At 42.0% G+C, this 21,506-nt stretch overlaps 1 protein-coding gene across 1 annotated transcript in view; it reads left to right on the top strand.

Moving 5' to 3' along the window:
* MCTP2 (multiple C2 and transmembrane domain containing 2) overlaps window positions 1-21,506 on the top strand; it is a 125,965-nt gene that overhangs the window by 91,029 nt on the left and 13,430 nt on the right. Inside the window, exons 17-18 of the mRNA XM_070953809.1 lie at window positions 7,916-8,038; window positions 16,529-16,570. Coding sequence (XP_070809910.1) covers window positions 7,916-8,038; window positions 16,529-16,570 — 165 coding nt within the window. The remainder of the gene's footprint in view (window positions 1-7,915; window positions 8,039-16,528; window positions 16,571-21,506) is intronic.

The raw sequence follows: 21,506 nt of genomic DNA, 5'->3' as shown, positions 1-21,506 counted from the left end.
GCAGAAGAAGAATCCTTGTTTGGTCTGAAGAAATTGGCTATTATTTTTGGTTTGGTTTCCAGCAAGTGGTGTTCTGTTTGTTTGCTTTTTTGCGTCGGTCCGATAAAAAGCTCTTGGTATCTCTTTCATGCAAACCTTGAACAGATGTCTAAAACACTTTCTCTTTAAAATGTTTTTTTTATTAAGTTATAAAGTATTATAAAATGCAAAATACAAAAGTAAATAAAAGAGCAGCGAGGGTGGGAGGGGAAAGGGGAAAGAGAAGTGAGGAAAGGTAGGGAAAAGAAAAGAAAAGAAACGAAAAGAAAAGAAAAGAAAAGAAAAAAGAAAGAGAAGCATTGACTTCCAACTCTCTCTGTCGCAATAGAATAAGGCATTCACATCAAATCACAGTTTTTTGTTTTTCCAGAATAGAATAGAATAGAATAGAATAGAATAGAATAGAATAGAATAGAATAGAATAGAATAGAATAGAATAGAATAGAATAGAATAGAATAGAATAGAATTCTTTATTGGCCAAGTGTGATTGGACACTCAAGGAATTTGTCTTTGGTGCATACGCTCTCAGTGTACATAAAAAGAAAAGATACATTTGTCAAGAATCACAACGTACAACACTTAATGATAGTTATAGGGTACAAATAAGCAATCGAATCATACTAGGAAACAATCAATATAAATCGTGAGGATACAGCAACAAGTTACAGTCATACAGTCATAAGTGGAAGGAGATGGGTGGTAGGAACGATGAGAAGATTAATAGTAGTGCAGACTTAGTAAATAGTTTGTCAGTGTTGAGGGAATTATTTGTTTAGCAGAGTGATGGCATTCGGGGAAAAACTGTTCTTGTGTCTAGTTGTTCTGGTGTGCAGTGCTCTATAGCGTCATTTGGAGGGTAGGAGTTGAAACCGTTTATATCCAGGATGCGAGGGGTCTGTAGATATTTTCACAGCCCTCTTTTTGACTCATGCAGTATACAGGTCCTCAATGGAAGGCAGGTTGGTAGCCATTGTTTTTTCTGCAGTTCTAATTATCTTCTGAAGTCTGTGTCTGTCTTGTTGGGTTGCAGAACCAAACCATATGATAATATTTATTTATTTATTTATTTATTTATTTATTTATTTATTTATTTATTTATTTATTTATTTATTTATTATATTTCTATACCACCTTTCTCCCATAGGAGACGGTGTACAGTCAAGAAAAATATAGATACACAAACATCATAAAATTGCTAATTAAAATTATTATTATAACATAGTTTGGCCCAATTAAATAGAACCTAAAATTATAACAAGTCATTGCTATAAAGATCTATCCATCTAATTTATAAAACCGAAAGTCAAAGTTACATTCTTTTCCACATCAAGCACGAAATTCAGAAGCGGTTTCCTCTTAAACGCTTTCTCAAAGGAGGACGGAAGGTTGCAAGAATTTTGGGGGTTGTTGCCCCTGAGTAGTGAAAGCTAGACACACCCAGACATTCTGTTCAACCTCACACCGACAGCTTCCTCTTCCTCCTGTACCTCATGGCTGGCGCATTACCTCACCATTGTGTTCTGCCCTGCCCAGTGTTTTCATCTGTATATAAAAATTAAAAATTCAAGTGAAAATCTGGCCTGCGTGGAAAAAGAGGGCCCTCCTGGGCATCTGGTTCATTATGCACATTTATTTAATTACTAAAACACTCTCTCGCCTGCCCTTGATTTCAACTTGCAGAATTAGATCTGTTCTTTAGCATGGACTATTTGAAGCAGCCAGAAAAGGGGTGAGCCTTTGCGTTTTTCCTCAATCTAGTTGCAGTATGTATTAATAAATATTTATTAATGAAGAATTCGCTTGGAAGCATCTTTCTTGGAGAGTGTAAGTTTATGGGAGAGATATCTGTTTACTGTATAGGTATTACCCCAAGAAATCAGTAGTCTATTCATCCATTGGACTGCAAGGCGATCCAACCGGTCGGTCCTAGAGGAGATCAACCCTGACTGCTCTTTAGAAGGCCAGGTCCTGAAGATGGAACTCAAATACTTTGGCCACCTGATGAGAAGGAAGGACTCCCTGGAGAAAAGCCTAATGCTGGGAACGATGGAGGGCAAAAGAAGAAGGGGATGGCAGAGAATGAGGTTGCTGGATGGAGTCACCGAAGCAATAGGCATCATCTTAAATGGACTCCAGAGGATGGTAGAGGACAGGAAGGCCTGGAGGAACATGTCCTCACATCACACTTCCATGGGTGTTGTTCAGTTGTTCCCTTTCATAGGCATTTTCCAAAATACTGTGGAGGCTGTGGAGTTGCCTACAGCATCTTCAACAGCCTGGTTTTCCACAGGGCCATCAACTTTTTGGCCTCACGGTTCCTGGGACAGTAAGATTTGACTTTGGATTTCGAACATGACTAATGTTGGTTTGAAGGTATCACCTAGTCTCAAAACTACATGACACATGCCTTAAGTTCTCATTTGGCTTTAATGTTTTTTTTTTTTAAGCATAAATGGCTGCTTTAAATTCCTTTCTTCCCTGGCCTTTTTCAGATGGTTTTGTGCTTGGAAAGTGAATGACCTGAGGGATTCGGGGCACTTTTATTGCCTAATCATGCTGTTGGCAATATTATGGGCTGTCCTTGTTCTCCACCCTTCCTGTTAATTTAGAAACGGGAGATATATTTAAAATGCCATCTGATTATTTTAGTGCATTCTGTAATGCAGGCATTATGGGTCAATAAAAATGGTAACTGTGTTTAAACCTGCTGTGGATTTGGGTTAGTAGCACATATGCAAAGCTCATCTCCCTCCCTTTTTCTGACGGTGACCCTTTATATTTTATGTGCTGTTGTACAATAAAAGAGTGATTTTCTTCTATGGCGCGAGAAGAAGAGTGGCTCAACTTGGCTCAGACCTGAACAGACACGGAGCGGGTGGGTTGGAAATGATCCATGCTTAGAATGACTCCAGGGTAGGAAAAATGGTAGCAGCAGACAAGGCATTTTATGTTGAAATAGCAATTCAGGAATGGAAGGATTGTTGGGGGAAAAAAATCAGTCCTTCGGGAAGCGTTGGATCAAGGAAAAAGGACACGCCTCACTAAAAAAAGAGACGAGGTGGCGCAGTGGTTAGAGTGCAGTACTGCAGTTACTTCAGCTGACTGCTAGTTCAGCAGATCAGCGGATCAAATCTCACCGGCTCAAGGTTGACTCAGCCTTCCATCCTTCCAAAGTGGGTAAAATGAGGACCCAGATTGTTGGGGGACAATATGCTATTTAGTATACTGTATTTGGTGTAAGCCACCCAGAATCCTCAGAGAGTGGGCGGCATAGAAATATGACTAATAATAATAATAATAATAATAATAATAATAATAATAATAATAATAGTAATAATGATAGACTCTGGAAGAGATCCATTGGAATTCACGCCAGGAAGTCATTTCATAGAATCATAGGGCGGGAAGGATTTGGAGCAGGGATGAAATCCAGCAGGTTCTGACAGGTTCTGGAGAACCGGTAATGGAAATTTTGAGTAGTTCGGAGAACCGGCAAATACCACTTCTGGCTGGCCCCAGAGTGGGGTGGGAATGGAGTTTTTGCAGTGTCCTTCCCTTGCCACGCCCACCAAGCCAAGCCCACCAAGCCACGCCCACAGAACCGGTAGTAAAAAAAATTTAGATTTCACCACTGATTTGGACGTCTTCTAGTCCGTTCTTTTGCTCAAGGCAGAAGACTTTATATCAGGGGTGTCAAACACAATGCCCGCGGGCCAATGCGAAGAGGAGACATTGGACCAGTGTGGCTTCGGCCCAGTCTACCCAATGCAAAGAGGAAACATGTCAGCAGTTTGGGGAGTGGCTTCAAGATGGCCACGCCCACCTAATCAGCCATGCCTGCCCAGTTGGCCATACCCAGTGAGTGGCATCAAGCTGGCCGCACCCACCCAATTGACTATACCCACCCAATTGGCCATGCCCGCATGGCCCCACGAGATCAACCACAGCCCTGATGTGGCCCTCAATGAAATTGAGTTTAACACCCCTGCCCTATACCAAGTGGCTGTCCAGTCTCTTCTTAAAAGCCTCCAGTGATGACATCCACAACTTCTGGAGGCAAGCTCTTCCACTGATTAGTTCTCAGTGTCTGGAAATTTCTCCTTCCTTCTAGGTTGGATCTCTTCTTAACAAGCTTCCACCCATTACTTCTTGTCCTGCCCTCAGGTGCTTTGGAGAATAAGTCAATCCCTTCTTCTCCGTGGCAGCTCCTTGAGTACTGAAAGACATCGTGTCCCCTTCTACCACTACGGGCTTAGGTGCTGCTTTCTCTCGCGGTCTGAGTCTCGAGCTGACAGCAGCACCTAAAACAGTAGTGGTAGAAGGGGACACATACTGTACCTACAGTAGTTTCCTCAATCATTCATTGTATCGTACAACCTCCAGTCTCCTTATCATATTTGCTGCTCTTCCCTGGACTCTTTATAGCAGTTTCTCTCAACCTTGGTAGCTTGAAGATAGGTGGACTTCAACTCCCAGAATCCCCCAGCCAGCAGCCATCTTCAAGCTTCCAAGGTTGAGAGAAACTGCTTTATAGGATCTCAACATCTTTTTTTGTAGTGTGGTGACCAGAACTGGACACAATATTCTTTCAGTTTACATTCAGTCCTTTTTTTTTTTTGGAACAGAGGTGAATGGTATAGTCCATTTTAGGCTCTGAGTTACTCTTTATTTATTTATTTATTTATTTATTTATTTATTTTATTTTATTTTTCAAACAAATAGACAATGCATTTTTTCTGAACAGAGTATTGGCCGAGCCAAAATTTGTACCACTTTTAGTTTCTCAAACACCATTTTAATATATTTCATTTTTCGCCATAAAATTCTTTCTCTCTAATTTTTTATTTTATTTTCCTTCTATTTCTTCTAATATATAAACAGTATTACCCTTCGCCCTAATCTTAATCAGTTTTTATTTTTCCACTCCTCTCTTTACTTTTTTTCAAATTGAAACCCTTTAAATTGAAATCAATCATTTTTCTAAAATCTAAACCTAACTCTAAATTCTCTTATTCAAATTTTCTCCCGTTACTTCCTTTTCACAATATAATATAATTTCAAATATTTTCCCTATATTTCATCATTCCACTCATAATTATTTAGTAGTCGGCAGTTTTACATATATCTCTCTCAATTATAATATAATTTGAAATTATATTGTATTGATGTAGAAATGAATGACTTTAAAATGAATTGTAGTAATATATTTAAATGGAGTATTCGGATAAATTGGAAAAAAAAAGAGAGAAAGAAATAGAAAAGAGGGAAGGAAATGGGTTATTTATGAAAAAAGGTATGAATATTATGATTTAGGATTATATTACCGTATTTTTCGAAGTATAAGACGCACCTTTTTCCCCCTTAAAAGGGGGTGAAAATTTGGGTGTGTCTTATACACTGATGTAGCCCCGCCCACTCACTGGCCCCCACCCTTTGGCCTCTGCTTCACAGCAGTTACCTCCTTGCAAGCAAACAGCAAGAAAAAACAGCTCCTTTCAGCTTCAGCACAGCCTAATTAGCACAAGTTGATTGGATCGGCCTCCCGACTCTCAGCTGTTTTGCTCTCAGCTGTTTTGCGCAGGGCTCTGTTGCTTGCTGCAATTGCTGGAGCAGATTTTTTTTTCCTTCTGCTAATCAAGCTATGCTGAAAATGAAAATGAAAGTAAAGCAGGCTGTTTGCTGTTTGCTGCAATGAGGCAAAATTGCTTAGAGGCAGAGGCAGATTTCTTTTTCTTCTTTTCCTCACCAAAAAGGGTAGGTGCGTCTTATACTCCGATGTGTTTTATACTCTGAAAAATACGGTATTTGGTTAATTTGATAAAAAAGAAATGGAAGGCTCTGAATTACTCTTAAGGCTCTGCAGCTTAAGAACATATCCAATTCCTTCTCTCCAGAGTGCTGAGGTTAATATGGTGATTCTGTATTAGTTGGGCCTCTGTACTGTATTTCTGTATCTTTTATTTTTCTTGTTATTTTAGTCTGGGCTGCAACTGTTTTTGGGTGGAGTTTGTAAACCGCCCAGAATCTTCTGGAATAGCAGTTTTGCTACTTTGGACTTCAGCTCTGCTTCTTAGGCACTTCCCAAAACAGGTCTCTAGAGGAAATTTTGGTGTTTGGCATAAAAACTGTCAATCTCTCCTCAGCCATCAGCCTGAAAGGATAGTAAACACTATCTTAATAGTGAAAGTGGGAGTTTCTATCAAAGCGGCCGTGAACTTGTATCGAAGGGGTGATAGCAGCTCTCTGGTGTTGCCTGAACTTGAGCAAATGAAGCAGAGTCTTAGTTTTAATCCTTGGCTGGATCCCCATTAGGAAGCGGTGGGAAAGTGCTTCTGTAGGGTTGCCAAGAGAACTTCTGTGTCTCTTCCTCGCTCTCTCCATCCATGTAGTTAGGAGCTGAACTTTCCCCGAGGGTGACTTTACCACATGCTTGCTTAATCTCGGCTGCTGAAACCCAGCCACCAAGGAGAAATATTTATACATGAAATGGCACATGCCCAGGCCATCAGAGTCTGTGGGTGCCTTGAAAGGACACAGGGATTTCAGCATTCTGAGAAACTGTGTTTTTGCAAGGATGCCCTCCTCAAATACTTTTTACAGCTTTTGTCAAAAGTAATGCTTGTTCTAATTTAGAAATGTAATTGTGTTGCTGGCATATATCATTTAGGACCTCCAGTGGGGTCTATGACAATTCGTCATGGCCAACTTGCCACGGACAACTCATCACAGCCAACTTGCCACCGTCAATTCACCACGGTCAACTTGTCACGGCCAACTCATCATGGCCAACTCACCACAGCCAACTCGCCATGGTCAACTCACCATGGCCAACTTGCCACGGTCAACTCACCATGGCCAACTTTCCATGGCCAACTCACCACTGCCAACTTGCTATGGCCAACTCACCACAGCCAACTTGCCACCGTCAATTCACCACGGCCAATTTGTCACGGCCAACTCATCATGGCCAACTCACCACAGCCAACTCACCACGGTCAACTCACCATGGCCAACTTGCCACGGTCAACTCACCATGGCCAACTTTCCATGGCCAACTCACCACTGCCAACTTGCTATGGCCAACTCATCACAACCAACTTTCCATGGCCAACTCACCACAGCCAACTTGCCACGGTCAATTCACCATGGCCAACTTGTCATGGCCAACTCATCACAACCAACTTTCCATGGCCAACTCACCACAGCCAACTTGCCACGGTCAACTCACCATGGCCAACTTGTCATGGCCAACTATCACAACCAACTTTCCATGGCCAACTCACCACAACCAACTTGCCACTGTCAACTCACCATGGCCATCTGCCATCTGTCAGAAATGGTGTAGGGTCTCCTGCTTGGGCGGGGGGGTTGGACTAGATGATCTACAAGGTCCCTTCCAACACTGTTAATCTAAAAAAAAAACCCCAAAATAATAGTATTGGAGATGTTCCTTTACAAAGAAATAAGGTTCTGCAGGAAGCAACTTTTCCCTTCCCTGTTACACGGGGTGCGTGTGTCTGCATTTGCAGATGCTTGAAACCTGTTGTATAGATTTATCCGCTTTCCTTGTTGCTACGCATGTAAGGTTTAAAAGGAGAAGGTGAGGCAAGCAATCTTTGCAGATTACACTTGGACCAAGAAATATAAAAGCATCCAGGCTGATGTATCTGACATGAATGCAAACCTCAGGAGGACGGGCAGTCAGGAAGCAGAGGTTAGCCGAGAGGCAAAAAGCTACAAGCATTATTTTCAGATACAAAGGCTTGAAAGCTTTCTCCTCTGCGTCTTTCTCGTTTCTCCTTTAACATTCTCTTTTGACTTTGGGGGGAGCTTAATGCAAATAACGTCGCTAACCTCCCTCTTCTCTTTCGCTAGGTGTTTGTGACCACCGTGTGGCATTTTGAGCCCTACATGGTGCCCTTAGCGTTGCTGATGCTCTTTGTGTATAACATCTCCCTGAGCAGTCCTGACAAAGCCTTAATCATACAAGATGCCCAGGTAGGTATGGTGTGTGTGTGTGTTATTTTTGTTTTTTTCCAGGTCCATCTGGGACTTGATTTGTGGAATGCAGGAGAATGAGAATCAGAGAAGGGCAACTTTTCCTAGATCAGGGGTCGGCAACCTTAAACACTCAAAGAGCCACAAAGGTCCTAACCGGAAGCCCCCCGTTCAGTTCTGAAGCTGACCGGAAGTCCGGTTCCCCCACCATAGAGTCTTCCTCCTATCACGGCGTCCTTTTTCCTTTGCTGACTGGAAGTCCGGTTCCCCCCCTCCCCCACCACCACCATAGAGTCTCCTCCTATCACAGCATCCTTTTTCCTTTGCTGACCAGAAGTCTGGTTCCCCCCTCCCCCCCACACACACCATAGAGTATCCTCCTAGCACGGCGTCCTTTTTCCTCTACCTGTCCTAACCAAAAGCCCTATTAATTGTGGAGCCGACCAGCAACAGGGAGCCACAGCAGGGGAATGAAAGAGCCACATGCGGCTCCAGAGCCGTAGATTGCTGACCCCTATCCTAGACCAACACCATTCTCTTTCTTTGAGGACCATGCTGACATGCGTTGATAAATCCCAGTTGTTAACCCTTAATTGTAATTGCTCCATGAAACACAGCCTGGGAATCCTGTAATTGCCTGGGGAAATCAGTTAAAATCACTAAGAGTACTTGTTGGTTCTCCAAAAAGTGGGTGAGGTCAGAATAAGAATTTATATATTTCCTGGATTTACGAGTTGCTCCACTGTTATCAACTAATACCACTCTATAAAGCCCTAGTAAGACCACACCTAGAGTACTGCATCCAGTTTTGGTTACCACACTATAAAAAAGATGTTGAGACTAGAAAAAGTGCAGAGAAGAGCAACCAGGATGATGAGGGGACTGGAGACTAAAACGTATGAAGAATGGTTACATGAACTGGGCATGGCTAGTCTAGTGAAGAGAAGGACCAGGGGAGGCATGATAGCCGTCTTCCAATACTTGAGGGGCTGCCACAGAGAAGAGGGGGTCAAGCTATTTTCCAAAGCACCCAAAGGCCAGACAAGGAATAACAGATGGAAACTGAACAAGGAGAGATTCAACCTAGAAATAAAGAGAAATTTTCAGACAGTGAGAACCATCAACCAATGGAACAGAAGTTGCCTTCGGAAGTTGTGGGAGCTTCATCACTTGAGACTTTCAAGAAAAGATTGGACTGCCATTTGTCAGAAATGGTGTAGGGTCTCCTGCTTGAGTGGGGGGTTGGACTAGATGACCTATAAGATCCCTTCCAACTCTGTTAATCTGTAAAAACTCTGAGCAGCAAACAACAATCTTATGAATGAAGGTAAATATATGTGTCCCAGAGTAACGCTGTAGGATTTTATCTGAGTCGGTCACCGGGACCAAAGTTTTATTCTTCCAAACTTTGGGATTCATGCTGGAGCTCATCATAGGGAACTTCTCCCAAGTGTACCCTGGGATGTTCTACATGTTGTATTTATATGGTGCATGGTTGCGTGTAGCTTTCAGTTGTTAATTGGTGTGTTGAAGGCTGGCTATTAAATTGTTGATTGTTGATTCTCTGTGCCATGTCCTCAGCTGCTAAGTACCGTAGTTTTCAGAGTTTAAGACACACCTTCCCCCCCCCAAAAAAGAGGGTGAAAATCTGGGTATGTCTTCTCAAACAGAGGTTTCAGAGGCTGAAAAAAGCATCAGAAACGAAGCTTCAGAAAAAAAGCCTCCAAACAGAGCTTCAGAGGCAGAAAAAAAAGCAAAAAAAAAAAAAAAAAAAAGCAAGGCACAGAGCTCACAACCAACGAACCTGTTGCTAAAATTCACCTCTGGGAACAGCTAATTGGGGGTATTCTGAGAGGCAGGTCCACCCGCCAATCAGCTTTTTTCTTATTTTCCTCCCCAAAAACTAAGGTGCATATTATACTCCAGTGCATCTTATACTCTGAAAAATACGGTATCCGATAAGTTGGTGGTAAATCAGCACTCCTGTTGACTGACAAGGAGCCCATTTCCCAGGCTTCATTCATTTCTCTTTAGCTATTTTTGTCCCTGCTCAGCCAACAATCATAGTAGTTGCGAAATTGAATGCATGTCCTTGTTCATTGCAGTATGAGGCTACCAATGAATTTGGGTCTCCCTTGTTCAACTGGTCGCTTATGTTCTCGCAAACAATAATCTATATTAACGCTTCCCAAACTTTTCCCTTCATGACCCAAAACCATTAACCAGGAAGTTGTTTTTATCCAATGTAGGCAAAATATTTTAAATCAGTTTAAACGTCCCTTTTGTGACTGGGTAATCAGTTTGTGTGTTGGTACCCTTTTACCCAGGTTTGGGAAGCACCGGTCTATATGATTGCTTCCTGATATTTAATCATTTTTCTCCTATTTCTGTCTTAAAATTAAAATTTGTCAGCTTTGGAATGAGCTACCCCCATTTTAAGAAACATGGTGGCTTAGAGGCTAAGATGCTGAGCTTGTCGATCTAAAGATCAGCAGTTCAGCAGTTCGAATCCCTAGTGCCGCATAACGGGGTGAGCTCCCGTGACTTGTCCCAGCTTCTGCCAACCTAGCAGTTCGAAAGCACGTAAAAAATGCAAGCAGAAAAATAGGGACCCGCCTTTGGTGGGAAGGTAACAGCGTTCCGTGCACCTTTGGCATTGAGTCATGCCGGCCACATGACCATGGAGATGTCTTCGGATAGTGCTGGATCTTCGGCTTTGAAACGGAGATGAGCACCACCCCCTAGAGTCAGGAACGATTAGCACATATGTATGAGGGGAATCTTTACCTTTACTTTTACCCCCATTTTGGAGGAAAGCATATACTTTGCAACAGAATTAAGAAACAGCATCTTGAAGCAGATTGAAGCCATTTAAAGATCCCCGTTTTTATTACTGTTGTAAAACTGATAATATTAATATTGCTGCTTTGGTTATGGGTCTCTTATGGGCCTCCTCTCCTGCCTCCCCAGAGATATGGCAAATTTCATTTTTACTTAACCAACCATTTTGGGCACGTTGAGAACAATGACAAATGATAAGAGACCAGGTGATCCTAGCTAAATCCCAAGTCCATTTAGCATGTTTTTTTTCTTTATTGCATCTGGAAAATGAGAGCTTTTCCCACTAGAGGGGATTTCGGAACAAACAACCCATTAAATGCAAGAGGAGGATTTTCAAAGAATGGGTATAAAAGTCAGGCAAATTCGATCTAGGCAGAGGATACAGAGTTACAAACCATTGCTCTCCATCATTCCTCCTCTGGTGTCTCTTCAGTGGCTCACTAAAATCCGAGATGTTGTGAAATACAGCTAAGTAGATGATGGATGTTGTTATAGATTATTCTTTTTTTTTTTTTGCAGAGAATGCTCTTGTTTCCTGATCCTGCTGTGTCTTTGCAAAGTTCTCTTTCAATGAATGTGTACTCAACTCTTCTGCAAGCTCAAAATGTATATTTTTATACCTCATTTTTGGGGTAATGAGGTATAGCCATGAACCCTTTGTTCATGAAAGAGAGAGACAGGGAGAGAGAGAGATTGATGGATGAACAGATGGATGGATGGACAGACAGGCAGATGGAAGATAGATAGATAGACAGAGACAGAGACAGAGACAGAGGTAGAGGTAGAGGTAGAGATAGACGGACGGACGGACGGACAGACAGGCAGGCAGATGGAAGATAGATAGATAGATAGATAGATAGATAGATAGATAGATAGATAGAGACAGAGACAGAGACAGAGACAGAGACAGAGACAGAGACAGAGACGACAGAGATAGATGGACGGACAGGAAGGCAGGCAGATGGAAGATAGATAGATAGATAGATAGATAGATAGATAGATAGATAGATAGATAGATAGATATGGATGGACGGACGGACAGTCATTATGTTGTTCCCCAGATTTGTTGGCATAGTGTGGCTGAATCATTACTGGTGTTTTTATTGCGTGCCATATATCTGTAGATACCCCATCAATTCCAAAAGCTTTCTGATTTGGTAATGACCAGGAGGATTGAATAACAGAATAATAGAGTTGGAAGGGTCTTTGGAGATCTTTTAGTCCAACCCCCTGCTCCAGCAGGAGACCCTGTGCCATTCCAGACAAATGGCTGTACACTCTCTTCTTGAAAAGCTCCAGTGTTGGAGCACCCACAACTACTGGAGGCAAGCTGTTTCACTGATTAATTGTTCTCAATGTCAGGAAATTTCTGCTTAGTTCTAGCTTGATTTTCTCCTTGACTAGTTTCCATCCACTGATGTTTGACGTAACTTCATCTTCTTGTCCATCCTAGAAGTTTTCATAAATAGGGAGTATCTTCCAAACTATTTTGGATGTTGACCCTCCTTACAGTTCGGTAGGCTTCTTCCATCTCTGTTTGATCTTATTTGAATCATTTCCCATCTGTACATTGGCAACTTTTAGGAAACAAATTCAAAGTTGGAAGCTCTGTCTGAGTTCTTTTGGAAAGCTGTTCTTGTTTTTCCATGTCTGCTTCCATGTCTTTACAGATGTTGCACTATTGCTTCTCGTCTCTTCTAACAAGCTCTCTGACATTCTTTGTTCAGTTCCTGCCTGAGATCCTTGTCATTCTTGGCCTGGACTTCTCTTCTGTTCTTGGCAGTTTCCGCTATCTCTTCTGTCATCATTTATTTTCTTCTGTTTCTTCATCTTTGGCAGTCTCTTTTCACATTCACCCGTAGCAACTTTTCTTGATTTCCGCGACCTTAATAAAGATTTCATTTTGTTTCACAGTTCCTCTGGTTCCCCTATCAATGAGGTTGAGGACTTGAAAAAGATTCCTATGGGGGGGGATATATTCTCAGGATCACATTTCTGAAAATTCACTGGCTGTCTTCTTCTGCTTTAGCTTAACCTGGAACTTACACATGAGCATCTTATGATCTATTTCACAGTCGGCCTGTGCCCACATTTCTCTGTTATATTTTTCTGAACTCTTCCTTGTAACTGAACTCTTATAACTGAGCCCTTCCTTTTCCTTGTGCCAATAATATGGTCAAGTTGATTTCTGTGTGCTGTGTTTAGTGACGTCCATGTGTAAAGGTGTTGTTCTGGTGGTTGTATTAGCTTCTAGTTGAAACCCCTGCTCTAGCAGGAGACCCTACATCATTTCAGATAAATAGTTGTCCAGTCTCTTTTTGAAAGCCTCCAATGATGGAGCATCCACAACTTCTGGAGGAAAACTATTCTATTGGTTGATTGCTCTCACCATTAGGAAATTTCTCCGTAGTTCTAGGTTGCTTCTCTCCTTGGTTTGTTTCTTGTCTTGCCTTTTGGTGTTTGATTTCTATTAAGTTATGGGTGTTCCATCACTGCAGGTTTTTAAGAAGAAATTGGACAGCCATTTGTCTGGATGTGTTTCCTGCTTGAGGAGGGGGTTGCATTAGAATACATCCCAAGGTCCTTTCCAACTATGTTATTCTGTTATTCTGTTGTTGTTGTTGTTCTGTTGTCATTCTGGTAGGGCAGGTTACATCTGCCATTTTGTGAATCAGGAAAACCATGTTTGAACGGTAGCCATTTCCTGAGAGTCTTCAGCCATGGTCTCAGAATTTCCAAATATGACTATTGGCACATACGTAGTTTCCATCCATTGATTCTTGTCTTGTCTTTTGGTGCTTTGGAAAATAGTTTGAGCCCCCTCATCTTTGTAGGAGCTCAATCACTTTTTCCTACCAATGCACGTGTTTTCCTGGTCAAATACAAAAATGGTTTACTTCTGCAATCTCTCATGCAGTAGGAAGGGATTTATTTGCAATCACTGAAGTGATCATCTGCTTCTGGCGTCTTCTTATATCCCTGCTGCCTGATATAGGTGCCTGCTTGCTTCAGGTGGTACAGTTTTGATGAACTTCATGTCTTGGTGGTCCTGATGGAATATAGACTCTTGGCATCCACTCCTGGTTTTCTTGGCTCATCCTGCTCAGGAACCCTCCAGATTCTGCACAACTAGGAGTCTGCCTTCTTCTAGTGGAGACCCAGGAGAAATTATTAAAAATGTGAAAAACTTTGGCCAATTGTCTATGGAGAGTCTCAGTAATCATGGTTGAAATGGTGATCATGGTTGTCCCAAGGATGCTTTTTCAAAAGGCAACTGGACTTTATTTTTCCTTGTTTAGCTTCTCATCCAAGAAGCTTCTTAGATGAGAAGTGAAACTTCTTCAAAGAAAAACACAGTCCAGTTGTAACCTCTACTATCATCACCACCACTATCACTAAGGTGAGGCAGTATAGGTGAACATAAAGGGAGAGTAGCCATATATACCAATTGCTATAGGAATTTGTCTGATCCTCTTTGAGGCCATCTAAACCAGGGGTCTCCAACCATGGCAAGTTTAAGACTTGTGGACTTCAACTTTAAGACTTGTGGACTTCAACTCCCAGAGTTCCTGGGAATTCTGGGAGTTCGAGTCCACAAGTCTTAAAGTTGCCAAGGTTGGAGACTCCTGATCTAAACAATTGGTCCAAATGTTCCAAAGGTGCTTTTTCAAAAGGCAACGGGACTGTGTTTTTCTTTGAAGACGTTTTGCTTCTTATCTAAGAAGCTTCTTGGATGAGAAGCGAAACATCTTCAAGAAAGAACAAAGTCCAGTTGCCTTTTGAAAAAGCACCCTTTGGAAACCCATGATCAGGATGACTGAGACTCTCCGTAGACAATTGGCCAAAGTGTTTCACATTTTCAATAAAAGAGCCTTGGTGGCGCAGCAGACTAAAGCACTGTTAAGTAACACCAGCTGCCTGCAATTACTGTGAATTCAAATCTCACCAGGATCAAGGTTGACTCAGCCTTCCATCCTTTCGAGGTAGGTAAAATGAGGACCCGGTTTGTGGGGGCAATAAGCTGACTTTGTATGAAAAGAACACCGCTTGTGGGGGGGGGAGCCCTACTAAGCAGGTATATACAAAAGTATGAAGGCTATTGCTTAACGCATTGTAAGCCGCCCTGAGTCTCTGGAAAAGGGCGGCATATAAATCGAACCAATAAATAAATAAATAAATAAATAAAATTAATTAATTAATTAACTAATTAATTAATTAATTAATTTCTCCTGGGTCTCCACTAGAAGAGGGAAGAATCTTAGTTGTGCAGAATCTGGAGATGCCCAACATAGCAGGAAACAGAAGTGAAATATTTTCTGTCTTGTATCATCCTGGGATCAAGGCAGAGAATTTGCAACAATTGTTTGCTATTTGCCTCCCTTGGGATGACCCATAGGACACACCTTGTCATATGTTAACATCGGGGTCCATTTACCTTTTAGCTGCTCTTTGTTGCCAAGACAACTTAATATTTTGCTTTATAAAACCCCGACCTAGATTAATTTTCCCTTTCAAGTACGTAGTTGTTCTTGAACTGCCCCCTTTGTTGCAATTTTTCAACAAAACTCTTTTTAATTTTGCTTGGGTGCATCTCTTTCATTCTGCTATATTTGTGTACCTTTATCACATAGAAGGCTTATTTTTTTTTAAAAAAAAAAAAAAAACCAGCCTATTCAGATACTAGCATAACCCGTAGAATATTTTCATACATTGCCTGCAAAAATAAAAACAAAAATACTGAGATTCAAGTTGCCCTGACATTTCATTGTAACCTCGCTTTCTTTTTTAACCCTCTCTTTCAACAATTGGTGTGATAATGCTGTATAGAATTTTGTATCTGATTCTTAAGATTGATTACGTGTGTGCTAATGTGTTTTCTGCCTCCTAATGTTTTCGTAATGGCCCTAAAGGGAGGGAACAATCATTGAAATAAGCAACAATGGGAGAACAAACTGAGTGTTTGGAATCTCAGCCTTGACATTCCAACTGGTTCATTTGTCAAAGGATGAACAAAAAACCCCTTACCAGGAGAGAAACTTGGCAATGAATTAAAATAACATAAAATAAGGTCTCTCAAAACCTTCTGGCCTTCAGAACAATTAGACCTCATATGTTTTGTTAACATGTTTTCTTGGACGAGGGTTATTGGGTGCTGCTGTTTTTCTGTTGTTATTTTTTTTTTAAGCTTTCACGTCCTTGAGAGTTAAAGAAAAGGATGATTGTTAAAGGAAAAAATAAATTAGCGATTTTTAATTGGCATTGTGGACATACCTATCACACTGTTCCTTTCTGGAATAAGCAATTTTGTGCAAAGCACAGGGAAGGTGCAAAAAATCTTAGTTGTTTTACTTTTTAAAAGCACGTGATTCCAAAAAGGATATTTTGGATTTCATGGTCCCATCCTGTGATCAAAATAGATAGATAGATAGATAGACAGACAGATAGATAGATAGATAGATAGATAATAGATAGATGATAGATAGACAGACAGACAGACAAGATTTGAATAATATACAAGGGAGCTTTTCTTCTGGTTTGTTTAACTTTCCTTTTTTTGCATAAAATGCATATATTTTTCAAAAGAACTGCTTATCCATTGGACTTTTTTCAAATAGTCTAATATTTTTTCTTCTTCTTTTTATTTTAAAGGACTACATTATCGTAGAAGAGGACGAGGATGATGATGACAAGGTAAGAGGGAATAATGGAATCCGAGACCTTAAACTGGAGATAAATGTTCTGCAAGCATTCTTACACAGCTACTGGGAACATTAGTCTAAGAAGAGTAATTCCTGTACATTAGAAAATAAGGCATTGTAGAAAAACCAATTACGCATTTCAAGCGTTTATTATTGCTTTTTTTTTTTTTTTGCATCAGGTTACTACAATATACAAAAGCTGACTTTTTTTTTTTTAATGTAATGAAGTACATTCTCCTCTTCCACACAACACAAGGACTTTTAGGGCTAACAGTTGGCTGGGATGTAACCCAGAGGAACATGGTTTCTATCAAGTGGATGGTTGTGTTCTTGTCAAAATATACGGAGACATTTCTTGACCATAACACAGAGAGCTTCTGGGAATTGTACCGTTGTCTTTGGAGACTAACTGTTTACAGCTTAGAAACCCCTTAGACAGTTAATTAAAAAACAGAGGAACCAATTAATTCCTTTCCGTATGAACGGTCGAACTTTAAACTAAAAAAAAAAATGTTGGGCTGCTGGATCCTTTTTTTTTTAAATTATTTTTTCTCCCCTCCTTTTCCAAATACTAACTGTGATGGAAAATAATAACGGTTGGTTTCCCAAGCAAGCTACCATTAAAGGTTTCTCCTCAGTGATGGCCTTTAACCACAGAAGTCTGTCTTCTTCCATGAAATTGTAAGACATCTAAAATGTCACTTTTCTCTCTCCTGCTTCCAGAGTAACACAGGTTTCATTTCATTGTGTACCAAGTGAAGGTTTTAAAAGAAGGATTTTTTTTCCCTGAAAAAAAGAGAGAGAGAGAGAGAGCTTATTTTGTCATTAAAGAAGGCCCTGCCAAGTTTTCCTGGGATTTGACCGTGTACTGAAATAGGCTTATTTAATGAGAAAACCCCCATTTCTTTTGTTTCTTAGCTTTTCATTCAGTTCTTCGACACCCAATTACATTTCTGACATTATTGTGAAAAGAAGTTTTCCCCCCTGTATACTTAAAGCGAGAGTGGACAACTGTCCCTTAAGGTTGGCTGTAGAACCTCTTCAATATACCACTTTATAATGCCTTGGTAAGGCCACACTTGGAATATTGCATTCAGTTTTGGTTGCCATGATGTAAAAAAGATGTGGAGACTCTAGAAAGAGTGCAGAGAAGAGCAACAAAGAGGATTAGGGGACTGGAGGCTAAAACATATGAAGAAGGGTTGCAGGAACTGGGTATGTCTAGTTTAATGAAGAGAAGGACTAGGGGAGACATGATAGCAGTCTTCCAATATCTCAGGGGCTGCCACAAAGAAGAGGGAGTCAAGCTATTCTCCAAAGCACCAGAGGGTAGAACAAGAAGCAATGGGTGGAAACTAATCAAGGAGAGAAGCAACTTAGAACTAAGGAGAAATTTCCTGACAGGGAGAACAATTAATCAGTGGAACAACTTGCCTCCAGAAGTTGTAAATGCTCCAACACTGGAAATTTTTAAGAAGATGTTGGATAACCATTTGTCGGAAGTGGTGTAGGGTTTCCTGCCTGGGCAGGGGGTTGGACTAGCAGATCTCCAAGGTCCCTTCCAACTCTGTTATTCTATTCTAATACCAATATGATGGATGCAGTGTGAAAGTGTGAAAAACCAGGTCCACGTATGAAGGTTCAATTAGACTGCTTTATTGCTAAAAGCCTACATACAGGAATCTTAGCTAATGATGGATACCTGGTTAGAGTTAGATAAGGGCCAACGAAACCCAAGGGGGCGGGGTTGGATTTATTTTGTTTGTGGCTATGTAAGGATTCTAGGCTGATTCCCCCTTTCACTCCACCCCGCTCCTCTTCCTACAGTTGGCTTCATTCTGTTATGTGGAGGGAAAGACTTGAAAGTTCTATTTATATTCCCACCCATAAAATAAGGTTCCCATCCCCCCCCAAAATGGCCTTGCCCACTGTGTATCATTGTTAGGGGGATTCCTTAAACATTCTCTGCTTACTGATTTCCCCATGTTAATTCCTCAAAGGGGCTCAGGACCTCCTTTCCTCAAAGTCAGATTGGCCAAGACAATAGCACCGTGATGGCAAATCTATGGCATGTGTGCCAGAAGTGGCACGTAGAGCCAGTTTCCAGGGACGCGAGCTGTCGCCCAACTCACCTGCAGCTGCGCATGTGTGTGCTTCCCAGCTGGCATTCGGGCCTCCGGTGCACATGTGTGCAATTCAGGGGATCCAGCTAGTGTTGGGAGCTCTCCTGCGCATGCGCGCAAGAGTACTGGTGCACAGCCCACACATGCGCAGATGGCCTCTGTGCGTGTGCATTGCCCGCGTGAAAACCACATGCATGCACAGATGGTGCCATTGCGCATGCAGTGCATGGGGGGAGCCACACGAAAGCTGTACGCATGCACAGATGGTGTTGTGCACGCAGTGCATGGGGAGGAGCGGTGCATTATCGCAGATGGCACGCATGCGCACTAGTGGTGGGTTGCTCCCGGTTCGGTCTGGTTCTTGTGAACCAGTAGTAAAACCAGGGGGAAGCTCCGCCCACCCGCCCAGATGTCATCATAGACAATCTGTGCATGCCCGATCCCATTGCAAACTGGTAGTAAAGGTAAATGGAACCCAACCCTGACGTGCACGAAGCAATGAAGCATGTACCTGTTTGGCACTCGCTGAGTAAAAGGTTCGCCACCCCTGCAATATGTTATAACATCCTTGGTATGTTAAAAAAAATAGCCTTTTTTGGAATAAATCCTCGACAACCTCATTATTCAGGACTGCATGACAAATGTTAAATGTTTGAATATTTCAGCCTCCCTTGGACCATGTCCATGGAGCTCATTTTCCAAAAAAACAGGCTGATTATTTTGTGGCAAAAGAGTAAAAATTCTTATTCTGTTCAACATTTTTTTCCTTTTAAAAACCCTCTTTTCCTTTCAAGATTGAATTTACCCTTTTGTGGTCTTGTTTAAGCCTAGTAAATTCTTTCTCTGTTCAGAAGATGAGGGGAAGGCATTAAGTAACACAAGTATTCTTTAATCAATTCTTAACTGTGAATTTATTTTCAAGGTCGTATTTTTCCCCCCCCTTTTTAAATAGTACTTTTATTAACCATTAAATAAAAAGAAAAATAGAAAGTGTAGAATAGAAAATCAGAGCTTTCACTGTACGTGAACAGAACAGGAAAACATGGAGGCTAAAGGCTATCAGAATGAAAAGTTAGATTAATTTACAATATCAATGCTAACACATCATAACCATGAATAAAACCAAGATGAGGTTCTATTTAAAACAAATCTTATATTCATTAAAGATAGAAAAGAGCAGTGCCGTCCTTCTAGAACCTGTTAAGAATGGATCAGTAACAGTAACGGAGTTGGAAGGGACCTTGGAGGTCATCTAGTCCAACTGCTGCTCACGCAGGAGACCTGTACTAGGGATTCGAACCGCCGAACTGCCGACCTTTCTGATCGACAAGCTCAGTGTCTTAGCCACTGAGCCACTTCAGGATCAGGGACTTTGTGTTTCCCTGGGAAGGTATTCTGCAGTTGAGATGGCTTGCAGAAAAGGCCCTGCCCTTTTGCATCTACAGACTCTTCCTACATTGGTGGTAGGACCTGTAGACTTCTCTCTATGAAACAAGGTCTGTTGTGACTCTTTGGACGTCAGAACAAATCCCTGATTCCCACTTTAATGCAATCTCTCCGTCCCAGGCAGTCCAGCAAGCTCACAAGAGAAGATGTAATATTGTGTGGCTAAATTGTGTGATCGCCACATTTTTGTAGCGCAATCTGAGATGTGTAAACCAAGCCAGCAGGATAGCTACGCAGCTGCCACATGACGGTTCTTCACAGTTCCATGTTGCAAGAACAGGCTTGCTTTGAAAGATCTCACTTGCAAATGTTTATTTCACTGCTGTTAAGAGCTGGTCAGAAGTTAGATCGAACTAGGAAAAACATGGCACTCAGTCCCCCGAGTTCGAACCGGCTTCAGCCATTCATGCTTGGAAGCGGCGCGCTGGAGCTTAGGAACCATAAAGGCCTAGAGCAGTGATGGCTAACCTTTTTGCCACCGCGTGCCAAAAGCAGGGGAAGCGCAGGGGGTTCGCTAACGTGTCTTCCCCACCCCTCCAGAGACCCCCAGAGGCCCTCTGGAGGCTGGAAATGGCCCATTTCCTGATTTCCTGATTTCCTTTCTTGATCGGGATTCCCTGTGCACAGTCACTCATGCCCTCGTCACCTCTCACCTTGACTACTGCAATGCTCTCTACATGGGGCTCCCCTTGAGGCGCACCCGGAGGCTCCAGCTGGTCCAGAACGCAGCAGCGCGGGTAGTGACGGGAGCAGCATGGCGCTCCCATGTAACACCGCTCCTGCGCGAGCTGCACTGGCTCCCGGTGGTCTTCCGGGTGCGCTTCAAGGTGTTGGTTATCACCTTTAAAGCGCTCCATGGCATAGGGCCTAGCTATCTTCGAGACCGCCTGCTGCTACCGACGACCTCCCAGCGACCCGTGCGCTCCCACAGAGAGGGCCTCCTCAGGGTGACATCAGCCAAACAATGTAGGCTGGTGACCCCCAGGGGGAGAGCCTTCTCTGTGGGGGCACCCACCCTCTGGAATCAGTTGCCCCCAGAGATAAGGAGAATCCAAGACCTCAGTGCCTTCCGCCGTGCCCTTAAAACCCACTTTTTTCAGCAAGCCGGGCTGGCTTAGGAAGAAATTTTTTAAATTTTTAAATGTTTAATTCGTTTGTGGTTTTTTAAATTTTGGGCCAAATTTATATAGATTTTAATTGTTTTTAATATTTGTATTTCATGTTTTTAATTCTGGCTGTGCACTGCCCTGAGTCCTCAGGGAGAAGGGCGGTATATAAATTGAAAATAAAATAAGAAAAATAAAAAAAAAATTCCGATGGGACTGGAAGGCCCATTTTTTGCCCTCTCCAGGCTCCAGA

This window comes from Pituophis catenifer, unplaced genomic scaffold (genome assembly GCF_029215685.1).
Source record: "Pituophis catenifer annectens isolate HBS135680 unplaced genomic scaffold, rPitCat1.0.hap2 SCAF_14, whole genome shotgun sequence".
In the NCBI taxonomy this organism is placed as follows: domain Eukaryota; kingdom Metazoa; phylum Chordata; class Lepidosauria; order Squamata; family Colubridae; genus Pituophis; species Pituophis catenifer.
Note: the sequence above shows the minus strand (reverse complement) of the source record. Positions and strands in the feature narration are given on the sequence as shown.